Genomic DNA, 17529 nt, shown 5'->3' on the forward strand with positions numbered 1-17529 from the left:
ACTTCTCTCTGGCTGTTGTTATTTCCACTGCCGTGATTTTTTTTTATTTTTTTTCCCTGGATATCCCTTTACCCGCTTGGCTAAGCACTGTTTAATTTCTTCTACTACCTTCTACCCACCATCTGGCAAGCCCCCGGCCGTATCCAGGACCCTGTGGAGCGATCGACCCTCATTTCTCGCCGCCGGCCGTTGGTCTTAGCTGATATTGAGGTTCTCCTTAGCATTTTGAGGAAAAGCCCAGGGGCAGACAGAGACAAGTTCATAGAACATTTAGTTCATTGGTTACCTTGTCACTTTGCAATTCTGCTATTGTTCGCCTGCTATCATCCTGTGTCTTCTGTACCTGCAGGGTTCCGGAAGACACGAATACAACATTTCACCATTTTCTGTACTCTCCTTCGTTTTCTCACCACATAGTCGGTGGCTCCTGAAGACCTTGGCCTACTCGAGAGCGAAGCGCCCCGACGGCTCGCTCAGACTCCTTGACCTTACTGAACCGTAATCCGGGTCCTTGTCAGACAGATTGTGGGATACCTAGAACGCCAACGTTCCAGATTCCCACCGTGAGGCTTTCTGTGTTGACTGTATGGAGTAGGGTATTTGCATCTACCATGTCAATTAGTGGGCCCTGTGTTTGGTTGTCCTCCTTGTCGCCTCCATCTACATCTCATCTGTCTACAATTACAAACCACTGGCAGGCGCCATCCTGGAACAGTGAGCAGGTCCCATTAGAGTCAAGGGTAATCCCTTCGAGATTACCCGACTCGTGGGAGAAACCAGCCGAACCAGCAAGGGCACCTCCTACCGACATGCAATCAACTGTGCTTAAGGCTGAAAATGCCTTCTCAGCTGCGAAGTCTACTGATACATCTGCCCAGAATCGGTATTCCGGGGGAGAACTGTCCGAGGGCATTTCGGAGAAGCAGAAAACAGAAGTCGAGGGCAACTCTTCACTGTCAATGATGAGGTTGGATAAGCTCAACCACAGCGAACCTGTTCTATCTGCGTCTGGAAATACTGCTAGTCCCGACGCTCCTAGTGAAGTGACCCCAGCGGCCAGAAAGGGCGAGCAAGAGGAAATGCAGGAGTACGAAAAAGAGAACGAAGACACGATGGCAGTTTCATCGGACGAAGGCGCAGTATCCTCCACTGAGAAACGAACCTCATCGGACGCCAAAACGGACAAGAAAAAGATGAAGCGATTCCGGTGCGTGTGAATCGATTATGCAAATTGGGTAGACTGGGTGAGGCTAACAGTTCTTATTAGTCTGACACACAACCAAACTCGATTTTTGATGAGCGAGTTTACTCGCCAAGCACACCCTGACGCTGCACACCGAGAACGCTTATCGAGAGAAATTCCTGGGCTTACACCCCGTCAAGTGCAGGTCTGGTTTCAGAACAGGTCGGTTATGCTTCAATAGAGATGATTGATTTCCTCCGACTAAAGTGTCCAACCAGGCGCGCCAAGCTTAAAAGGCTGACTAGCAATGATCGCGAAAGAATGTTGAAGTCTCGGGCATTGCCTGATGATTTTGACACTACCCAGGTGTTGCGGACGCCTTTTGACGGCAGGCCATCTGAGACGCCGGTAAGTCTCCGTCCGAGCAGCTTCTTCAAACTCACCATACCATATGCTGACAAATATTTAGATGTTGCTCACGGATGGACTCCAGCGAATAAATGACGACGACTATGTGATCTCTCCTCTAAGCTCGACATCAACAACAGGGAATGGGTTCTCTTCGGCTGCCCCCGATAGGAATCTGGAGAGCTACCCACCACCTGGTCCAATTACAAGTCGGGGTCCCCCAGCGCCTATTTCTGAATTGCAACGAAACTCTCGTGGCCCTTTCCCATTTCCAAGATCGAGCAGTTTCTCGGAGCCTTCATATAACACTGGGCTACACTTTCCCGGTCGCTTTTCAAGATCAGGTGAGCCGCTCGGTCACCCTTGTCTGCCGTACGCACGGCGCCCAACCGATTTTGGAATCAGTCGCCCCCCGAATGGTATGATCCTTGGTTATGATCACCATCGGCAGCTAGAAGGCTCCGTATCCCCAAATGGACCACCGGACCATTCTGTACCGTACAGTGTGGATAGCCACAGTAGGTTTCACCTTCCCCGTTCTAATTCTTGGAGGGGACTCTGGTCCCGGGGCATTCATGGGCGACTGACATACATAATCTTGTTGATAGATCAGCAAGCGCACAGCTATCAACAGCCACATACGATGCCTGCCCCCAAAGGAATTGGTGGCCTTGAAATGACCTCGCAGATACAATCCCATGGCCGGCACATGCCTACGATACAATCTATACCGGTTTCGGAATCCTCAGATTATCGACCTTATTCGTACGACCACCATCCTTACAGCCTAAGCGCGACCATGCCGTTTACTCAAGCCAATGCTTCTAGTATGAGTTTGCCCGCTTCGTTTCCTTCTGAAACAAGTAGCATCAACCATGGGACAGTTGGTAGCTCGCCAGAAGACCGAATGCCCAATCCTCCACAAGTCTTGGATCCGTTGAGGGCCAAATTTGGAAATCAGCCTTTCGATTATACCAATTACTTATAATAGATGCGTGGGCAAGAGTTTTGAACTCTTTACGGCTCATTTACACTACAAAACTCCATCTACGGCAACAATTTCTTTATTGTTTAATCAGCCGCATTTTTAATGCGTGCTTTTTTTTTTTTTCAGTGTTGTCTTATATTAACTTTTGGAGGGGATTTTATTCTCTGATGTCGACTTTCCATGGAGCAAAAACTAGGTTCGCTTACATCTGGTATATTACAATAGGGAGGCGTGGAATTATATGGCGTTTATTTGGTTGTCACTTCTCAATTTTTTTTACTTTTTTTTTCCCCCAGTATATTAATCTACTTCTCTTTCTCCGTCCAGCTAGGTTCTAATTCACCTCACTCGACGGATGAACTGTTCATCAAGGGGGATTTTGGAAATATACTTCTCTCTCAATCGATTTTGACTCATCTTGGGACCATTTCAACGATATTGGAGGACCTCCATATGTCTGCACTAAATGATTGCCTAGAGGTGGCTTTCTTCCATAAACGAACAGTTCATGAAATTTTCTATTGCACAGAAGTTCTTAGCCTCACACGAAAACTGTTGGGCTGTATCACCAACGTAGGATAATATCCCCTTGGCTGGCACTCGCTTGTCTGTTTCGCGTCCTTTTTCTGCCGCAACTAACACGACCGCCCTAACTAACACCACGCATCCATACAAGACGTCATGAAAAATGAATATTAGAGCTATCTATGCGCAATTTACATCTTTCTCGCCCAGGAGGACGTGGTGCGAGAAAATTGGCCAAGCATGACCTTGTATATGTCAGAGAATCAGGCAGCTGACAGCCAATCGATCCACTACACCGCATCCAGTGTTCTGACGCGACCGGAACAATAATGATCCAACCCGATCATAGCGATACAGCTATATCGATATGATGCCAAGAAACATGGTCATAGCAATCCAAGCACTTTGGGATTTGATGGCTACCCGTCTCAGTGAGCTGGAGGAGACGGGTATGATGAGACCATAGCCCAGCATAGCAAGATGATATGAAGCGACATGATGGACATGGATATATAAAGGACAGTCATTACCATTGTAAGTAGGTTCTAGCTAGTGTGTCTTGTTTTCGGAGTCAACTACAGTCTACCTCTCAATGACAAAGATAGCCTACCTTTTGGAATAATCTGTAGCGGGCAGCACCTGCAAAATACTCGAGCCCGTATACCAGCCACTTGCGAGGACGTGTAGAACTCTCCCGATCACTGGTCTCATTTACCTAGCACACATTTACCTGTTCGGCCGCCGGCCCCAGATAGAAGCTTCTCAGCGAGTTCTCTTAGTCCAAATCTATTATATAGGTTGAATCGGCTATTGGCCCATGACATAATCCACAATTTCTTTGGACCGAGAAACTGTTCTTATATGCTTTGTTAGCAGAATACATTAAAGATCTCCCCGATCCTAGGGAGGACTGGTAGACTTTATCTGACAGTATCAGGTCTGCATAAGGAATCCTGCAAATCTTGTAATAAAAATCTGTCTGGAATTGTTTTGGAATGGTATGGCCTCGAGCCTTTGCCTTCTAAAACTGTATGATACAGAAATGGCAATATTTACAAGGATGAATCCTTTTAACCTGATACTTACCTTTATCTAGTGGTCAAACTGAGCTGTGTCTTCGCTTTTTTTTAGAAGTGATTTCTCTGATCTTTGCTTAAAGAGCTTTTGTCGAGACCTTTCTAAAATTCAAGATAAGTAATTTCCTTCATGCCTTGTTATCTGCAGGCTATCTTTGTAATACAATTAGCATTAATAATACCTATATTAAGTATCTAAAAGAACATAGGCTACCAGGAGTGTAAAGATCTTTAATAGGTTTTATAACTTGCTTGTAATTAATCTGCGCGGTCCACTCCTCCCATATATTGGTCATATTTATTAATAATCCGGGGTATTAACTGAGGTCGCGGGTTGAACCCAGTATGATGCTCAGACTAAGGCCTTCGCTACTATATAGGGCGCTAGATGCTACTGATCTGCCGATCAGTCGTCTTGACCTTTTTATATGATCAAGTGGTTTTATCTCTACTAGCGCAGAGACAGCCAAACCATCACATCTTATTAAGCATCTATGTAAAATTTGCCTACCAAGTAGAAAGTGAAAAACAAGAAAGCATCGTCTAAAATAGTATATTACTTTTGACAGTATGCCAACAAGGAGTATATGATTACATCGGAAAGCAAACCTTCATAGCCCCACGAACTCCAGAACGCACATCCAAACCCAACCGAAACCAAGTGATGATACAATACGATTCAGCCAGAGCCAAGGATAACTAGGCACGAGAAGTGAAATCGGTCTCGATACTCTCAATAGCCGCATCGATAGCTGCAGCCTTCTCACAGGTACAGGATGCTACCAGTAACAAGTCAGCTAATAGGTTTACAACAATAGGGGAAGGACCAGAAGGTATATACATACTAGGAAGTCTCTTCCCACAGGGACAGGTTTCACCAGAGATGGGATGATTCTCAGTTGTTGCCCGCTCGCAAGTACATTGTCCAGCAGGACGTGCTCCTATGAATGAAAGGTCAGTTCGTCAATTGTCTCCTATTCAGGGTGGTCTCGGTGAGACTTGATATAAGAACGTACGGCAGGAGCATCGGGCGCCAGAGATGGTATTTTCAGAGCCGGCCTTCTCACAGGTACAGTGAAGAGCATTTTCTTTGCCACAGGAACACTTGGCCTGGGCTGCACAAACACAGCTGCCGTCACCGGATGTTCTGCAGCAGGTCGACGCTGGATGAACCATTGTGATAATTTTTAGGGATTTTTTAGATGTATGACGTAAGGTTGGTAGGAAGCGCAATTTCAACAAATGGCTAAGTTAGTAACCTGGGCAATGCAACTCCCTCAAGTGCACGATGGAGGAGATGGTAGAATTGTAAAGAAGATGAAGAACTGGTAGACAGGAGACAAATTCCCACGGAGGCAGTGGTTTCCCATATATTTATACTGTCCAGCAATCTGGATGGGCCACTTCACAATCTCGAGTGCTTAACAATCCCCGTCTGCTGATTCGCTGCTAATAAAGTCCCGTGATGATGGACACTAATGACGCGATACCTGATTGGCTGAGCTACTGTCATTTGTCATCAAATTTTGAGGCGCCAGCCAACCAGCGCTCTGGGTTACTCTACATCCATCCTGACTGGACAGGAGGGTTGTCAGACCATAGCTATACACCAGTCCGATCCATTGTTATTACATGCCACTGGACAGGCAGGAAGCAAGTAAGTGATAGAGAAATCGATAGATGGCTATTGGCTGGTCAGCGAAGCAAATAGTTACTGGCAGCGCTTGTCTGTTTAGAAGTAAATTTGAATAGACTGCTTTCATTGGTCAATCTCCCTTCACCGCTTCCTTACAAATTGAGAATAGTCTCCGAACCCCTAATTCTCTCACTATAAACTAAAACGCGCCTAGCTACGCATATCCGAACACGTTCTTATGTATGTACTATGGATTTATGGGGTCTGCCTCTAGAAGAGGTGGAAAAGCCTCTATTATATAGCTCTTTTGTAGCCCTATCTAGTGTCTCTACTTCTCCTCCTCTTTCTCCTGTTTCTAAAAAGGAAGAAACAAAGCCAAATCTTTTGGTCAATTTCTCCTGACGTCTAAATTCCGAGTTGTTTTATACATATGGGTGACCTATAGTCCACGGATCTAGTTCCTTGGCTAGTACAACACCAAGCTTAATACGCTAAAGCCACTTTGCGAACATACTTACTAACATTTAGTTTTCGAACCTGGCACGGGAAATGTTGTATAGCCTCCTTATAGCTAGTGCCAGTGCTATGTAGGGGGGTTAAAGAGAGCGCATTGTTCAGGTCCCAAGAACAGGGAGCGGCTATGATTAAACGTAGCCATTGTCCCATCTCGTTGAACAAGCGAAGCCGCTATGGTAGGTAAGAAGAACCAGTGGACGGAGTACATAAGCACCTTAATATAATTGTGTGAAAATAGTCGGTTCTATAATTAAGAAACTGTTGTAGATTGTCGGACCCTTCGTGATATACTCTCACGTGTTTTGTTCTCACGTGCCTGCGCCTAACCTGATTTGCCCTGTCGGGCGATGCCGAGCGGAGCTCGTAATCTGCATGAATGAAGTAATAGTACATACCAAGTACCAGAATGTACCACAGTGTTGCAGGGATGATGCACCGCCACACCGCGTAAATATTGTTCCCGATCTGCCACCGTTCTCCGCCGGATCAGAAGCGAATGTGGCTCTGTGCTTCACTCCCTGAAAACAGAGCGACTGCTAGTTGTCTGCCACTTACTTCGCGCTCTGGGCTGTATCTGCCGACAAGCGTGACGTTGTGGAATTTCCGAGTCGGTCATTGTTGGTCATATCATCCTGGTTGTTTTTAGGTCCTCCATCCCCTACTATCCCAGTCAGAAGCCCTGCCCCTGTCGCGTTCCGCCGATCCCCTCCCTGCGCAACATGTCACATTCACCATAAGGACTCGAACCAACGGAAGGCAGACAATTAGGACATGTTTGTATGACACTGTCCTGCAACGTGAATCCCACCGGCGTGGCTCCATGCGCTTTAACAACCGAAAGTGAGGAGGATAACGGGACTTGACTCCTTTTTAGTTGCAGAACTATCAATTGCATCCATACTATCGGCCGCAGCGTGCGACACCTCGACTAGATTGATCGCCATGTCGTCCATGCGAGGATTGGTCCAGTTCATTGCTGACCTGCGGAATGCAAGAGCGCGCGAGTTGGAGGAGAAACGAGTGAACAAGGAATTGGCCAACATTCGACAGAAATTCAAGTCCGGCAGCCTCAACGGATATCAGAAAAAGAAATACGTCTGCAAATTGCTCTATGTTTATATCCAGGGGTACGATGTTGATTTCGGCCATTTAGAGGCCGTGAATCTAGTTTCCTCCCCCAAGTATTCAGAGAAACAGATTGGATACTTGGCTGTGACACTCTTCTTGCACGAGCAGCATGAGCTCCTGCACTTGGTTGTCAACAGTATCCGGAAGGACTTGCTGGATCACAATGAACTAAATAACTGTCTGGCATTGCATGCGGTTGCCAATGTGGGTGGAAGAGAGATGGGTGAGGCGCTCTCAACCGACGTTCATCGTTTGCTTATTTCCCCGTAAGTATCCCTCTCTCTCGACTCCAATTTCTCGAATCATGTTTAGATCCAAGTTAAATGTTAAACAAAACTATAGTACTTCTAAAGCTTTTGTGAAGAAGAAAGCTGCTCTCACACTTCTCCGATTGTACCGCAAATACCCCGGCATTGTGCAGAATGAGTGGGCGGAGCGGATAATCTCCCTGATGGATGATCCTGACATGGGTGTCACCTTGTCTGTTACCTCACTAGTCATGGCCTTGGCCCAAGACAAACCGGATGAGTATAGAGGAAGCTATGTTAAAGCTGCCCAGCGGCTGAAGAGGATTGTGGTGGATAATGACATCGCACCGGACTACCTGTATTATCGTGTACCATGTCCCTGGATCCAGGTTAAATTTTTGCGCCTGCTGCAATATTACCCTCCCTCTGGTAAGCTATCATTCACCGTTTTCTTTCCGTTTCTTTTCGTTTCCGAAACTCTCACTGCCTCACTTCTTCCTATGTCCTGACCGTGGCTAATGCAATGTAGAGGACAGCCATGTTCGTGAGATTATCCGCGAGTCTTTGCAACAAATGATGCATGCAGCCATGGATACGCCGAAGAATGTCCAGCAGAATAATGCGCAGAATGCTGTGCTCTTCGAGGCTATTAATCTTCTCATCCATCTTGACACTGAGCACAGCCTCATGCTGCAAATTTCCTCCCGTCTTGGGAAATACATCCAGTCGCGTGAGACCAATGTTCGATACTTAGGACTGGAAGCGATGACACACTTTGCGGCTAGGGCAGAGACATTGGACCCGATCAAAAAGCATCAGAATATCATCCTTGGCTCACTCCGAGACCGCGATATCAGTGTTAGACGTAAAGGATTGGATTTGATCTATAGCATGTGCGACACAACCAATGCAGGTCCCATAGTGAATGAGTTATTGCGTTATCTCCAGACCGCCGACTATGCCATTCGGGAAGAAATGGTGCTGAAAGTTGCAATCCTTACAGAAAAGTACGCGACTGATGCTCAGTGGTACATTGATATGACATTGAAACTTCTTTCTCTGGCCGGTGATCACGTCAATGATGAAGTGTGGCAGCGCGTGATCCAGATTGTGACCAACAATGAGGAGTTGCAGGCCTATGCAGCACATACCCTGCTCACTTACTTGAAAACGGATTGTCATGAGAGCTTAGTGAAGATTGCTAGCTACGTCCTAGGGGAGTTTGGGCATCTGATTGCTGACAACCAAGGCTCGAGCCCCATCGAGCAGTTCCTGGCGCTACAGGCCAAAATGATTACCAGTACAGACAACACCCGTGCGATGATTTTGTCATCTTTTGTGAAATTTGTTAATCTTTTCCCCGAGATTAAACCACAGCTATTGCATATCTTCAAGTTGTACAGTCATTCACCGGATTCCGAGTTGCAGCAGCGGGCTTTCGAATACCTGTCATTGGCAACACTTTCCTCCGACGATCTTCTCCGGACGGTCTGCGATGAAATGCCCCCGTTCTCGGAGAGAGCCTCAATCCTCCTATCTCGGCTTCACCAGAAGACAGCTGGCACTACGGATAAGAAGACTTGGGTTGTGGGAGGTAAGGATGCCAATGCGGATCAAAAAGAGGTGCTTATGGCACAAAACACGGGGCTCAAGCGCACATTTACCACCATCGTCAATGGCACAAAGACCGGATCAAACGGATCAGCAGCAGCATCAGCATCGAATGCATCAGGTGATCTAGCAGGACTGGATCTCACCGCTCCGACTGCTCCGCCGCCGCCGAACATGGCAAGTGCGGCCCATCTCACGCCAGACTGGGATATTGGATATAACCGATTGTACTTCGCTGATGAGGGGGTGCTTTTCGAAGATGCCCAGATCCAAGTCGGATTGCGTTCTGAATACCGTGGCCACATGGGGGTAGTGAAGTTATATATCACCAACAAGTCATCGTTTGCAATTGGATCATTGACAACGACAGTCGACAACCGTGCTACACCCAGCCTCAAGGCCGATACCAAGAGTCTTCCCGAGCCCTCTGTTCCCGCAGCGGGCCAAACGCAGCAAACGCTCTTCTTCGGCGCGAACGGGCCATTCACTGAGGCGCCTACTATTCGCATTTCGTACCTTGCGGGAGCTCTCCAGGCTTATACTCTGCAACTACCTATCTTAATGCACCGATACATGGAACCATCCGCGTTGTCGGCCGAAGAGTTTTTCAAGCGATGGAGGCAGATTGGTGGGTCCCCGCTAGAGTCGCAAAATACGTTTGGAGCTCTGGCAAAAGCACAGGGCATCAACGAGTTATTCACACGGCGGGTGGTGGAAGGATTGGGCTGGAAAGTTTTGGATGGCGTGGATCCCAATCCTAATAACATTGTGGGGTGTGCTGTGTATCAGTTTGCGACGGGTAAGATCGGATGTCTTCTACGACTTGAGCCCAACTACGACCAAAGGGTGAGTCCTGGCTCAAAATGACCGCGAAAGGCTGACATGATACTGACCTTGTCTGGAACAGATGTACCGGGTCACCATCCGAGCGACGCAGGAAGCGGTGCCGGAGGCGCTGGCCAAGCAGATGGAACAGAAACTAGCACAGGGAAGTCGAAGTCTGGCGAATGATGTATAGCTCCTTGTAAAATTGGAAGATAAAGTTCCGTATGATGCTTCTAATCATGTATTCTCTTTGACTCTCCATCCTCCATTCACAGCCTTGACAGGATGCGAGGTCTGATATCAATTAGTATCTATATACACATTTCCTTTTTGGAACTGTAGTAACTTTTCCCTCCCTATATAACCCTGTAATTTTTAATAGTGATGCCACCTTCGTGACAACTGCTAGGTCGTAAATCATCAATCGCCTCCCTTTTGAAGATTGAAGGTGTATCAATTTCAAATGACTCTCGCCTGATCCTTGGGTGGCCGTCCCCCGAAAATGGTCGTCCCTACCCGGACCTCGTCACTTCCTAACGCAATGGCGCTCTCGAAATCCTCACTCATACCCATACTCAACTCTAGCGCATCGTCGGAAAATTGCAGGCCTAACTGGTCAACGATTAGATCGCGCGTGTTCCGTAAGCAGACAAAGTCCTCATTCTCCGTCTCGGGGGTCGTGGCCTTGGAGCGCGCAATGGCCCCAATGGTCATGAGCCCCTGCAACTTCAAGCGCGGGCACTTCTCGCGGATAAAGCGACATAGCGATACAGCACCGTCGCCGGGATCGACCCCGGACTTGCTCTCCTCCCCGGACGTATTCACCTGCACAAACACGTGAAGCCGGTCAATGGAATCCGAGGCGCGCAATTCGGCCGAGCGGTCCCCCCACCCTTTATCCAGCAGCGAAGCCTTTTTCTCCGAATCTACACTCTCGACGGCCCAGAGTCCGCGCACGTCCCTTGCCAGCACGACGCACTTGTTAGACTGCAATCCGCCAATGAAGTGCCACCTGATGGTAGGTGGTAAGAGCTTGGACTTCTCTTGCAGCTCTTGAAAATAGTTTTCGCCGAAGTGGAGGTGCGAAGTGGGAGGCTGATGTAGGGAGAGCAGATCGGCGGCGGGCTTGAGCTTCGACACGGCGATGAGGCGGACCGGCTTGGCTTCAGCTCTTCCTCTCTTGGTTGCGGCGGCAGACACGCGGGAGGTGACGGCGGCGAGGTTGGAGAGAAGAGTGGCGGTTCGGGTCGGAGAGGCAGGCATGATGGTGGTTGAGGGTTGAGCGGGCTGGGAAGTCATCGCTAACAGACGAGGAAGCAGGCAGGCACGTAGGGCCGGATGTTGTGTGTGGGATGGTCGTTTTGGACGTTGGAGGCGGCTTTCAACGTTGTTTCTCGTGACCGACAATGATGATGCGTTGGGGGCTCTGAATCATGCAACGCTATTCCCTAACAGGACATGCATCTTATCCCACCACGTGACACCGCCGATCGGCTCCGAAGCTCTCTGACAAAATATACTGGCCTTATAGGGAATAGCGGCACGTGTCTTCATCGCCGTTTTCAGCGCTGACAGGAGCTGGCGTTGACTAAGAATATGGACTATTACCACGGTTCATCTCACTATTGCCGTGATGGAGACCGCGGTTGCTATTCTTGACAGCTCGCTAAGGTCTCAGGGCCAGAATTTAAGGGTTTCATCTGACAAAACCTTGTTGGGCACTGTGGCAGCATGACTGCGGTGGTAGAATCCACCTAGATGTCCCATCCAATTTCCTTTGGCCCTCCAATTTTATCTTCATTAATCTGGCATTATTAGTCTTTGAAGTGGTAGTGCTAAAGGTCATTGGGACCTGAACGGCTTCCATCATGTTACAGCGTTACTTTGACTTCTTTTTTCTTTCACTTCCTTCCCCCCTTCCTGAAAGGAGGCGCAGTTTGGCCGAACCATTCATTTGTGTTCATCGGCCAAAAATGAACCGCCGAGATGGAGCCAAGCCCAGGCACCCATAAAGCCAGCTAGTTAAGTAGAGCATGCGATAAAAATAGGGAGAGGAAAAAAGAACGCCCAGAACCCTAGCGGCTAGCCAGAGCGAATCCCCAATGGTGAATGAGTGATAGGGATCAATCCACTCAGTCTGGACTCCACCAAAGTGAGCGTTACTTTGACGCTGGTCTCCACTGTCGTATTTTGGGCTGACGTCAAGTTTGCATTGGGGGGTTCTCATGGTCTAGGTGTTCTAGGGAGGTGTGCGCATCATCGTTTTGTAGCATGGTTACTGGGATCTATTCTTGCTGGTCCTACACCCCCCGCTGCCTCTCTCTTAAACCTATTACTTTCCTTCAATCTATTCCTCGCCGTGGCTGTCTTTATACAAGGTGTATCTTTCTGTCTCTATCATCCGCCTTTTAACTCATTGATTCAGTTGCATTCCTCTTGTGAGTCGGCCAATCGAATTGACATCTGATCCCCTCATCGCTGTCACCACGATTATTGTTGTCGCACTGCACCTGGTAGATACTGGTGACATGCAGTAACTCAGGGGGCTGCGGGTCAAAGAATCATGGACCAGTATCTCTCCAGAAACAGACATAATTGGAACAGTGACGGACAGATCTAAAATCTTGGATAAAACATCCCGAACATCTTCTTTATTGAACTAGAACAATTGGAGTAATTGGCAAAGTTGGACTCTCCTGCGGTTCTGGTTATAGAGACCCTTTGTCTCTATTGATTGGTATCTTTGTTTTTTTTTTTTTCTTTGGCGATCCCCTTCTTCTGAGCACCCACCGGAAGGTCGCGGAGTTGAACGGACCTCATTTCTAACACGACTATTGATCAACTTTCTACCCCATATTTTGGCAAAAAAAAAAATAAGAGGAAAAAAAAAAAAAAGGGAGACAACACCGGAACCGCATCATGTGTCGACAATACTTCACCCTTTATGAATGGTGCCAATGTGAGGAGGATGGCGGCCATCAAATCTGTGCATCTCGACGGCAAGACAGTTGCCCCGGCACGTCAATCGAGACGGTACATATGCAGTGCTTCTGCAACAACCATGCAACCAAGGGGTTTAAGTCGGAAAAGAAGTCCAAACGATCCTCAAAAGTTTCTTCAATGGACGGTGGTCATGAGAAGGCCTCCATGGTTCCCCGGAAGAGATGGTATCATTTCTGCGGAATACGATCTCGCACGTTCTGAGTTCAATTGCTTGGCGAAGGTGTTGGGATTCTGGAGGCGTCTTTGTATGCTGATGGACTTTTGTTTTCTATTTTCTATTTTTTTCTTATTATTGTTATTGTTAACTTTTTCTTAGGCTTTGGGCGAGCAACAAGGGACGGGAGTTGAATATATTTTCCAAGTCGGAAATGGCTGGGATTGGAGGCGTTTTTTCTTCCTTTTTCTTTTTCTTTTTAAAGTATTCTCTTTAGTATTTCCTTTGTCATTTTCCGGAATGAAAGAAATCTGGTTTCTTCCATGTCGATATTTGGTGACTAAAGAAACATCTTTACTCCTGAACCAACGCTGTCATTTCGTACATTCTGCATCAGTGGCTTGTCTTAGAAACCCGATCAATCATCCATTGAAGTAGACACAGTTTTGCAAAGAAAGTCAAGAGAGAATGGGGAGAGAAGACGGTTGAAGGGATGATCGACTCCCCCTTTTGCTGCACGAGAAACGAAAAGTCAAAGCCAAAAATCGTGGGTTCTCCTTGTTTCGCCCTTCTTTCTCTCTCTCTCGTTCCTCCCCTGTTGTTTTTGCATTAAACCTCTAGACGTCCATCGATTCGATTGTCGTTTCTTTCATGATTACCATTTGTCCCGCCATCAAGGCCAGCCAGAAGATCCAGAAAGGAAAACCAATGCGATTTGTCCCTGCGTCATGGATGCTTCCAAACACGACGAACCGCCATCATTCACTTCCCAAACTCCCACGCCTCTTCCTCCCCCCATCGACCCCTGGCCCGACCGTCTGAATCATTCATCGATGGCTGCGACTCCTTTGCCAACCTCTCCGTCCGCACGCTCCTCCTCGCGCCTGTCTCCATCAGATATGCCCCCGCGTTCTGGTGCCGCCGCGCCGCATTTGACCCCTCGACGCACCACTAGCTCCAGTTCCCTGCGAGATGAGCGTCGAAAATCTATCCCCAGCCTAAAAAAACGTTCGTCTACTGCGTCGCTGCGATCTATTTACCCCAGTGCTGGCGGGTCCTCGTGTCCCAGTCTGTCGCGACGCTCCTCATCTACATTCGCGACCTCCCCGGCGACGACCACCACCCCCGCCACAAACACCCCCAACACGTCGCTCAAGAGACCCTCTCTACATGCAGCAATGGAACACCCAATCCCCACGGCTGCTTCCATTGCGGCGGACCATTTCCAAAAGGAAGTGGATTTGCATCAGTCAGCCGACCTACGCTCCCAAACTCTGGTTGTCCTTCACGATGCTTGCTATGGACATCGTTTCTCGCGTCCTCGGACCTCGCGAGCAGCCCTGAATTCCATAGTGGAAAGACCAGAGCGTATCCAAGCTGGCGTCTTGGGCGTTTCTGCCGCGTACGTCCGGCTTACACGAAGATACTCTGGGGGTCTCTTTGCCCCTCACCCTGACCTCAGCCTGGAACATCTGCCTGTGCCCCCGTTTCAGATTCGCAAAACGGCTCGGGTTATGGCGCTCAACTCTCCCGCAGTCACGCATGTACATGGAACCAAGTGGATGGACGATCTAAAGAGCATGTGCGACGGGGCGGAATCGCGCCTTGCGTTGAACGGCAAAGAATTGATCAGACCTCGCAGCGCGGGCAAGGATGGTGCCACCGCAGACGCGCCGCCGCTTCATGAAGGTGATCTCTATTTATGCTCGGAGTCTCTCAACGCGTTCGAGGGAGCTCTCGGGGGCGTCTGCGAAAGTATCGATGCTGTCTTCGGTCCAGGTTCTACGAAACGCGCGTTCGTGTGTATCCGGCCACCAGGCCACCATTGTTCGGCAGGTCATCCATCGGGATTCTGCTGGATTAACAATGTTCATGTGGGCATCTCCTATGCCGCCATGTCGCATGGCCTGACCCACGCCGCCATTCTGGACTTTGATCTGCATCACGGTGATGGCTCGCAGGAGATTGCGTGGGAGCAGAACCAGAAGGCCACGACGGCTGCCCGAAATGCAGCAAATTACAAAAAGGCCGTGGTGGGATACTTCAGTCTTCATGATATAAATTCCTATCCCTGCGAAATGGGTGACCCGGAGAAAGTGCGCAATGCGAGTGTGTGCATCGACGGGGCGCATGGCCAGTCCACCTGGAACGTCCACTTGGAGCCGTGGAAGACGGACCTGGAATTCTGGGAGCTTTACGCTACGAAATACACGATCCTTATTGAGAAGGCACGTGCATTCTTACGAACGCATACGGAGCGTCTGCTCAACGCGCCCAACGGACCTCCGCCTAAAGCGGCCATTTTCATCTCCGCGGGATTCGATGCTAGTGAGTGGGAAGGCGCAGGCATGCAAAGACACAAAGTCAACGTCCCCACCGACTTCTACGCCAGGTTTACGGCCGATGTGGTCCGGATGGCAGAGGAGGAAGGACTGGGAGTCGACGGACGCATCGTCAGCGTCTTGGAAGGCGGATACAGTAATCGAGCTCTGACGAGTGGCGTCCTGAGTCATTTGTCAGGACTGGGAGACTCAGCGTTTAACGCTGACAACACAGGCGATAACCAGATCAATCGTTTGACTGCTGAAATGGCAGATCGCCTGGCGTTATTTGATCCCCCCCAGGACAAAGCACAATACCCGATACCTGAGGCCGCCTATGATGGTGAGTGGTGGTCACCAGCTGCCCTGGAAGAGCTCGAGGCTCTGGTATATCCGCCGGCAGCACCTCCCAAGGTTCGCGAGAAGTCTGCGCCAACTTATTTTGCACCCACGCAGTCGTTTACCGCCAAAGTTGTTACTTATCCTCGTGATCGTAAGTCCAACGGCTCTCAGATAAGCTTGGAACATGAGGCTCCGCCCCTACCGCCGGTGGGTTGGGCGACCGCAACGCATGAGCTTTCAAAGGTACTCGTTCCTGGCCATCGCCAGACCACGAGTTGCCGACCAGAGGATCTCAACGCCGAGGCTTCACGCTTGCGGCGAGAACGTTTGACGACTGCCGATACCGCTCCCTCGACTGCACCCGAGGAAAGCCGCATGAAGCTCCGGACAAGAAAACCCAAGTCGTCCCTGCCTAGCACCCCAAATGCCGAGACCCCGAAACGACAGATGCTTAAAGGTAACAGGCGAACTACGATCGATGCCACCAGTGACCTCCCAGGCCCGTCTCCTGATGAGAAATCACCAACCATGCGCGCAACCCGCAGAAAAAGCGCCGCTTCAACCACTATACCGACTTCGGACCCTGGTGTGGACCACGCAAAGATCGATTCAAACCAAAGACCATCGTCACGGATAGCGAATGGTGGGCGGAAACAAAACCACTCGCGACCTACCACTCCAAAACGCTCAGTAAGCCCCAGGAAGGTGCCTCCTGTGCCCCGAGTTCCGTCAGGGTTTCTCCCGTCTGAGCCAGCTGGCGATGGACCGTCGCGGTTGCCTGACGGGTCGCACCCACAGACAGATAGTACAGAGGCTCTTGCATCGGACGATGTGGACAGTCTGGCCGCAGGTGTGCGGAAACTGAGCATCAAGCTCAAAGTGCCGTCCCCTGAAGAGAACGTGGCCCGCGAAAACAAAATGGCGGAAGAGCGCAAGAAGCGCTCATCCAAGGCAGCAATTAAGATGCCCAAATTGCCCAAGAAACCCTCCGGTGCCAAAGCATCTACTTCTACGAGCAGGCCGTCGTCTCGGTCTTCATCGACTCCTACGAGTTCTGGTCCCAGTACGGTTACGGTGCAAGCCAGGACGAGCAGTATCACCAAATCGGAGGAACAAGAAAGAGCACCTAGTTCGTCGCTTGAAACATTGGAGACGTCTAGCAGCGCAGCTGGCGGGTTCGCAGTAGCCAGTCTTCACGACCGGCCTAGCGCGGCTCGCTCAGTGGAAGTATTAAACCCGCCATCATCGCAGGCGCCCTTAGGCGGAACGGCTTCGTTGACACCGGAGTCCCTGCCCAGTACTGTCCAGCTCCGTACGTCGTTGTATTCTCCGCCAACCTCCGCTGTCCTGAACAGGAATGGACTTCCGGTCTTCACATCTAACAGCCCGATCCCATTTGCACCATCGAGTGCTGTTCAGCAGAGCGAGACTCGGACCCCCTCGGAGCTTGATAATTCTACTTTTGGCTCTGCAGATTCGGAGCAGCCGAACGGTTTGGAACAAGTTACGAGTCAAACAAATGGCGCTTTCCAAATACCATAATGAATCTCTAGCCCATCTGCCTT

At 49.4% G+C, this 17529-nt stretch overlaps 4 protein-coding genes across 4 annotated transcripts; 3 read left to right on the forward strand and 1 right to left on the reverse strand.

Annotated features, from left to right (window-relative positions):
- Window positions 1–809: 809 nt before the first annotated feature.
- On the forward strand, window positions 810–2579 carry ATNIH1004_002753 (homeobox domain-containing protein; the record flags this gene model as incomplete). Its single annotated transcript, XM_033567438.1, has 5 exons — window positions 810–1207; window positions 1268–1405; window positions 1462–1591; window positions 1653–2109; window positions 2200–2579. 5 exons carry the CDS (start codon window positions 810–812, stop codon window positions 2577–2579), a joined length of 1503 nt encoding a protein of 500 aa, XP_033429433.1.
- Window positions 2580–7274: 4695 nt separating this feature from the next.
- Window positions 7275–10337, forward strand: ATNIH1004_002754 (AP-2 complex subunit alpha; the record flags this gene model as incomplete). The annotated part of the gene is made up of 4 exons (XM_033567439.1): window positions 7275–7726; window positions 7803–8137; window positions 8238–10165; window positions 10227–10337. The coding sequence occupies 4 exons, from the start codon at window positions 7275–7277 to the stop codon at window positions 10335–10337; spliced, it is 2826 nt and encodes a 941-aa protein (XP_033429434.1).
- Window positions 10338–10603: 266 nt separating this feature from the next.
- Window positions 10604–11407, reverse strand: ATNIH1004_002755 (YggS family pyridoxal phosphate enzyme; the record flags this gene model as incomplete). The annotated part of the gene is made up of 1 exon (XM_033567440.1): window positions 10604–11407. The coding sequence occupies one exon, from the start codon at window positions 11405–11407 to the stop codon at window positions 10604–10606; it is 804 nt and encodes a 267-aa protein (XP_033429435.1).
- A 2622-nt stretch (window positions 11408–14029) lies between these two features.
- On the forward strand, window positions 14030–17506 carry ATNIH1004_002756 (histone deacetylase hosB; the record flags this gene model as incomplete). The annotated part of the gene is made up of 1 exon (XM_033567441.1): window positions 14030–17506. One exon carries the CDS (start codon window positions 14030–14032, stop codon window positions 17504–17506), a length of 3477 nt encoding a protein of 1158 aa, XP_033429436.1.
- Between the last annotated feature and the right edge of the window lie 23 nt (window positions 17507–17529).

Source organism: Aspergillus tanneri (assembly GCF_003426965.1).
Source record: "Aspergillus tanneri strain NIH1004 chromosome Unknown AapTan_1_pilon_pilon_pilon, whole genome shotgun sequence".
NCBI lineage: Eukaryota > Fungi > Ascomycota > Eurotiomycetes > Eurotiales > Aspergillaceae > Aspergillus > Aspergillus tanneri.